Source organism: Aplysia californica, unplaced genomic scaffold (assembly GCF_000002075.1).
Source record: "Aplysia californica isolate F4 #8 unplaced genomic scaffold, AplCal3.0 scaffold00694, whole genome shotgun sequence".
Lineage (NCBI taxonomy): Eukaryota > Metazoa > Mollusca > Gastropoda > Aplysiida > Aplysiidae > Aplysia > Aplysia californica.
The window spans coordinates 321,132-328,554 of NW_004797964.1; the positions used below are offsets into that span (position 1 = coordinate 321,132).

The 7,423-nt window shown below is 38.0% G+C and overlaps 1 protein-coding gene across 1 annotated transcript in view; it reads right to left on the reverse strand.

Annotated features, from left to right (window-relative positions):
- Positions 1–399: 399 nt before the first annotated feature.
- The window catches only part of LOC101851895 (chitin deacetylase 7), an 18,252-nt gene continuing 11,228 nt past the window's right edge, over positions 400–7,423 (reverse strand). Inside the window, exon 8 of the mRNA XM_005108496.3 lies at positions 400–932. Within this exon, the coding sequence (XP_005108553.1) occupies positions 834–932 (99 nt within the window). The 3' untranslated portion in view covers positions 400–833. The remainder of the gene's footprint in view (positions 933–7,423) is intronic.

Genomic DNA, 7,423 nt, shown 5'->3' on the forward strand with positions numbered 1-7,423 from the left:
GCATGCTGATTATTGTCAGCAGTGTCACAAGAAAACATTCATTATTAAAAAAGTGCTTCGTTATACCTAAATATGTAAAACTGCTGGGAAAGGAGAAAAAAATAGGTAGTTCTAAAAGAGAATTTGGTGGTGTGTTTTTCTGTGTGTATGTTTCTTTGTTTGTTTGTTTGTTAAAACTAAAGAAAAGTAAATAGAAAATGGCTATGTAGTGCAAGAAAGAGCAACACCTCATGCAGACAGACACAAATAACAGAAGGATAGAAAGAAGTATGACCTACCAGCGCCGCCTTCCAATCTTGTCTCAAAAGTGTTTAGAAAACGATTTCTGTTTCAAAATTGTACGCAAGAAACACAGAGCTGCCCTGCCTTTGTGGCAAGATAAAGAAATAGATGACTCGGTTTTTGTTATCTTTAAGTTTCCTTTTTATTGCTTCTAAAAATGTTTACCGTTTCTTATGCATGAATATGCTGTGCTTGTACGTATGTGTGTTTGTGTGCGTGTGTGTGTGAGTATGTGTGTGTGTTAATGTGTTTGAGTGTGTATGTAAGAGTGTATGTTACCGTGTGTTTGTGTGTGTGTAAGTGTGTGTGTGTGTGTGTGTGTGTGTGTGTGTGTGTGTGTGTGTGTGCGTGTGTCTGTCTGTGTGTGTGTGTTTTTGATGTGTGCTTGTGTATGCGTGTGTATATGTGTATGTCAGTGTGACTCAGACATAAAACAGAGACTTCCAGCTATGTACAGATACGCTTGACTCTGATCTTGACCTTGTCCTATTGTCTTGTCACGTGATGATGACGTAGCTAGGTAGGAAAGGTCAGTGCGCAGCCGCACTGTCTTACACGCATGCCCATGGGTTGAAGTCGGTTGTGTTTCCAGAAGATACTGGCTCCTTCATCCAGGCCAGAGACTGTTGAGTGGTGAGGATCCAAGTATCCTGGTGGGAGGAGAATTTGAGGACAGTTAGTGCTTAAGTAACTAGGTATCATAGATCGATGGATGAATCGTGGAACGTTATTGTTTGAAATATCCAGGTATTCTGGTTGAGTGAACAATTTGAGGAACGTTATGGTTTGAATATCCAGGTATCTTTGGAGGAAAAAAATTAGGAACTGTATCCTTTAAGTATCTAAGTATGCAGGTGTCCTAGTTGGAAGAGCACTTTGAGGAACGGTATTGTCTCAGTAAAGTCTGATTATATTATATAGGTTATTTTATGCTATTTAAATATGTTATAGTTGCGCACGTTAAGGATCCCTTGGTGGTCTAAAATCGATAAGAGTAGGCTTCGGCCGCTACCGGGGCAAAATTCAAAATGTCCTACCAACTGAAAATATTGGGTGTGTCCCGCGCGCTCATATGACCTTATGCAGTTGCGAGCGCCGTAAAACACTTTACAAAAACAAAACAAAAATATGTTATTTCATTTGTATACCGTTATTGTTTAAGTTTTGTCTGATTATGTGAATGTAATGTTATTACATTGTGCTGTTTGACTGGAACAACGTTACTGTTTTGATTTTGTCTGATAAAACAATGTGTTTATATTTTTACAGATAGGAAGAACTTATAACGTAATCGTTTATGGTTTTTTCTCATTTCAAGAATGTTATTGCTTATGTTTCTGTTCGGGTTGTGAGATTTTGAGAACGTCGAATAAGAAATATTATATTATTATAATAAACATGTATGATTAGTCCTTGCTCTATTTTAACGTGTAAATAATACCTGGCCTAAAATTTGGTTTAAAAAAAGTAAAAAAAGACAGGATAATAATAATATACAATGTCTGTGTACATGTACTCAAATGCAAAAATAGCACTATCATAATATTCAGTAGACAAAAACCCTAAATAGTAATACAAATAAATACCACAATGATAATAACAATAATAATAATGATAGTAATAATAATAATAATAATAATAACAATAATAATAATAGTAACAACAACAATAATAATAGTAATAATATTATAATTGTAATGATTATAATTATAATTATAACTATGATGCAACACAGCTCTAGGCAATTTACAATGTTGTCACATGAACACACTAAAAAGCAAAACATTTTAATGTTCGTGCATACGTAGGCTCTTCAGAATAACGCTGACACATAGGCAGACATACTATGTCAGCAAAGTTGGCAACGATGTGTAAGAGATATTATAAAAAAAACAATACGGAGTCCTAAGAATAAAAAGGACTGACTAACTATCAAGCACACAGTTTGGTTCAAAGCAAGACTTGGCACATTAAGGCAATGGCAAGAATAAAAGCTTTCAGATAGCGTAGCAAAAATAATGCATACCATAGTGTGCATATTATAACGAATCAAAGAGACAGATAACTGCATATAAATTATAATTTACAAAGTATTTTATAAAACAAAAAAGTAAACAAGCTTTCAGATAGCGTAGCAAAAATAATGCAAACCATAGTGTGTATTTTAGAACTAATCAAAGAGACAGATGACTACATGTACAAAATATTTTATGAAGCAAAAAATAAACATGGGTGACATATTGTTATATTTGAAGGACATGAGTAAACCGAAACTGCCAATTTGGTAGCTCTTGACTGAGAAGTAGACTTAGCCTTTCAACAACAAGTGTCAAACAGAAAAAAACAACTTTCTAGGTGGGTTCACACTTAACATATCAAAACACGCACTTACCTTTCAATAAAGTGCTCTTATGTTACTATAAAAGTAGGAGCCTGTGCCCCACACATTTGTATTCACGTTATCACACTGGTTTTAGACTACGACCTATTGATAAATTGAGCCCGAGTATTTGTGTGGTCTGTTTGAGTTTGTGATAACAAATGTGATTGGTTTCAATTGTCTACACATACATAATCTGTCTCTTTATCTAACCATTAATTCCAACATAAAAAGAGGCCCACTCACAAACACGCACACACACACACACACACACACACACACACACACACACACACCAACACACACACACTCTCTCTCTCTCTCTCTCTCTCTCTCTCTCTCTCTCACTCACACACACACACACACACACACACACACACACACACACACATACGCATACGCGCACACACATATATACACACAAACACACACAGACAGACACACACACATACACACACAAACACACAAACAGACAGACACACACACACGCGCACACACACACACACACACACACACACACACACACACACACCTGTACTCACATACACTTTCTTTCTGTTTTTCTTCCCAGTCGACACAATCACAGACAACCCGCCTATCTAAAGTAGCAGCTAGCGAGAAGCTTATAGCATGCTCATAGAAGTACAGCCAAAGTCATGGCCAGACCTGTCTTCACATATTTTGTGTGTGTTGACGTGCGCTCTCGTGTAGGTATTGTGTGTGTGTGTGTGTGTGTGTGTGTGTGTGTGTGTGTGTGTGTGTGTGTGTGTGTGTTTGCTTTTTATTAGTGTTTTTTATTCAGTTAGAAAGAAAGACGCAAAGAGAGAGAAATAGTGGGAAAGAGAGAAGAGAAGAGAGAGAGAGAGAGAGAGAGAGAGAGAGAGAGAGAGAGAGAGAGAGAAGGAATGAGAGAGAAAGAAAGTAAGAGAGAGAAAAAAAGAGAGAGACAGAGATGCAGAGAGAAAGAGAAGAGACAGTCACACACAAAGAGAGAGAGACAGAGACAGAGAGAGAGAGACAGAGAGACAGAGAGAGTCAGAGAGAGACAGAGATACAGATAAAAAGAGACGGTATGATATAGTACAAATAATAATGTTGAAATCTGTCATACAGAACCAATATACCTATTCCTGCAGTGCGACTATTACAACATGGAGATAGGCGTTCTGGCGACAACAAGGACCAGCAATACGTCACAACATTACTCACGGAATAAACAAGGTTAACAAACTGAAGGAATTGCTGTGTGCCTAGCCTGTGATTTGCATTAGACAGCCACAGGGGGTCCACGAACAATTGCATGGGGCTTCTATTTCCGTTATAGTGAGCGGTGAAACTGGAGAAAGGGAACCGTTTATTTGAACTCTCCGTCATCATCAAGTGGTGCCATATCTGCGACACAGTTCGGCGATCACGGCTCTCCATTTATTCCTTTTCTCTGATGTTCTAAACAAGCTATGTTTTTTTTTTTTAATGATTATTATCCTGATCTTTCTCAATCACTAATCTGTTCGCGAACTCCAAAAATGTTGCTCTTGGCTTCGATTGCCCTCAGTTTTGCCGGTGAGTGCTAGATGTTCGCTAAAATAAAGTGTCAAGTGTATGGCTCAACACTCTTATGTATACTATCATGCTGCTTAAATGAAAGGATCAGCGAGTTTTACGTGCGTCTCCGATAGGACCAAATAAATTGAGTTGAAAGCCTTGAAAATTGCACAAAACGACCCGAATGTACGAACGCTCAGGCTGGGATTCGAAACAGATTCCAGCAAGACGCTAACTGCTTAAAGGAGCTCCCAACTACTCCTTACTTTGTAGCAATACGTTTAGTAGAAAATATGTCAAGACATTATGTAGACCATTAATTCCAACATAAAAAGAAAGACTTCAAGCTGTACATATATATTTAAGACTAGCACAATATTCAGAAAAGAATGAAGATGTAATATCTTGAGGATACAATGGTTATAGTGCAGACAAGAAGAACAAAAGGAAAGAGGGGTAGAAAATTAAATACAATCAAAACTGCGGTGTCTTTTCAGAAAATGATCTTGAGCTGAACAGGTGGCCGTCAACTAAATTTTGAGTCTAATCTTGGTTTGTTAATGTGTACGGCTCTATTGACACAGGTCAGGTCATTTTTCTGGGGTTGACTGCTTCAGTCCTGTCTGCACTGGTCTTCCTTAGGGTATGTTCGTAACTACATTCAGTCAGAAATACATAGATATTTCATTACATATATATATAAATATATATTATATCAACCCCAAAAACAAAAACAACACAAGCAATATTTTTTAAAACCTACAAAAAAACAAAACAAACAAACAAACAAAAACAGTCAAGCAAGCAACAAAAATAAAAGCAAATACCCCCCCCCCCCCTCAAAAAAAAAAGAAAGGAAAAATGAAACTGTTTCTCTCTCGGATAAGAAATCTGTCCTACTGTTACAACACAGACGTTGCTTATCTGAGAGCCACTCGCTCATAATATACGACATGTGATAACTGTTGGCTGCGTTGTTGACATCGATATTTTTGTCTTGATAAACAGGATAGAGTTAACTCTTGCTCGAATATTGTCGTAGTCTCTTATATAACTTAATCTCATGCGTTCTGCCGCTCTCTGATTATCTCATCCAATAGCAATTCCCTTTGTCTCTCCTCTCTGTCTCTCTGTCCCACCCTCCCTTATATCTGTCTGTCTGTCTGTCTGTCTGTCTGTCTGTCTGTCTGTCTGTCTGTCTGTCCGTCTGTCTGTTGTCTGTCTGTCTTTCTGTCTGTCTGTCTGCCTGTTGTCTGTCTGTCTTTCTGTCTCTCTCTCTTACTCTCTCTCTCTCTTCTCTCTCTCTCTTCTCTCTCTCTCTCTCTCTCTCTCTCTCTCTCTCTTCTCAGTCTCTCCCTCGCACACACATACACCCCCACCCCCACACACACACGCGCACACTTTCTTTTTGCCTTTTTCTCGCTCTGTGTCTGTTTCTGACTATCACTCACACAAACACGTCATGTAGATTCCTAAAACATCCCATTATTCTTTCAGCCACTCATTCTTACGCAAATGCACACCGATTTATTCATCTAGACACACACATACACTCTCTCTCTCTCTCTCTCTCTCTCTCTCTCTCTCTCTCTCTCTCTCTCTTTCTATCTGTCTATCTATATCTCTATCTATCTATCTATCTATCTAACTGTCTCTAGCAGTCTCTTTCTCTCTGTTGCTCTCTTTACCTGTGTGTTTATGTGTATGAATGTTTGTGTTTGTTTGTTTGTGTGTTTTAGGTATTACTTTCTTCCTATTGTGAACATACTGCATTAAAAAAGTATACTGTTGCCGGGTTTTTTTAAAATACAGATAGGCCAGGGAATGAAAGGATCAGAAAAAAGACAAGGAGACATATGTTATCGATATTTCAGTATTGGTTAAGATCTTTTCAAGATAATTTATGGTGGATTCTGAAGAGACGACACAATGATACTTTGGTCGATGGACAGCTGTCCTAGAAAAGATCAGCTGCGACGACGCTAATAGGTGTTTTTGTTGTTGTTTTTTTTAAATAGTTTTTTTAAGTTGTTTTTTTTTTTTAAAGTCTTTTAAAGTTGTTTTTTTTATACTGGTGCTTCCAAATTACTCAGGCTGTAAGTAAAGGAAGAGTTCGTCTATGCAAAATGTGGAATGGGGGAATGAAGGATACCCTGAGAAATTATAATAACTGAATTGAAAGAACGGCAGTGCAGGCCTACCACAGACAGAAAATAGCCTCTCCTCTCGACTCTTACGACATCAGAGGGTAAAAAAGTAAAGTAACATATATGTGTTTTACGTCCCCAATGACACAATTTAGATCGTTAAGGCGACAAGCTTCCGATCCTGCTTGTCAGGTTCAACCCGAGTTGAGAGAGATACAGTACAACATCCCAGGGAAAAGACAGAGATACTCGATGAAAATGTTTTTCTCAGTGGGAAATGTAATCGAAGCTTCATGAGATAGCAGAGGCCTAATCGTTACAGCACAGACGCTGATGATAACGCTATATCAGTAAGTTTACGCAGATTTGTGAATTTTTATCAAATTTTTGGTTTTTGGCTCAACACCTTTCATGCCCATTGAAGAACTCATTTGTGTGTGGATTTTTCTGAAAAACATTGATTAAAAGCACGTGTAAATGTTCGGCTACCACGGACTATTAAGCTAAGGAAATAACTAATCTTTGGCGGCTATTTTCTCACTAATTTTACCTCTAAAAACAGGTGACCCTACTTCCTTCATTCACAAATATCTCTACTTGTATTCAAGATAAATATATTTTTTTTCCAACCAAATAGAGACGAGTGAACAAGCTTTGAGATGATACCAATAACTCTACAGGCCAAAAAATTGACGAGAGCTTGATTCCACCGCGCTGCCTCACAAATATCATCACCATCAATGACTTCTTTCCCAGCAAGAGGGTAAGCGCCACAAACAAACCCTTTCCATGTTTCCCTTTCCTGGGCTAGCCTTTTGATATTATTACATATCTTTCCACTTTTCTTACTTATAAGACTGTAGGGAAACAAACTTTTCTTAACTATAAGACTGAAGGGAAAGAAAACCAAACTGTAGGCTTACAGTAAAACTGAAGGCAAATTAGCAATTGGGAGTTATGGAATTGCGGAAAGAAGGGTGAAATGCGGAAGGGGTGAGGGGAAATGTGTGAGCGTTTGTGTGTATAGCTGTGTGTGTGTGTGTGTGTGTGTGTGTGTGTGTGTGTGTGT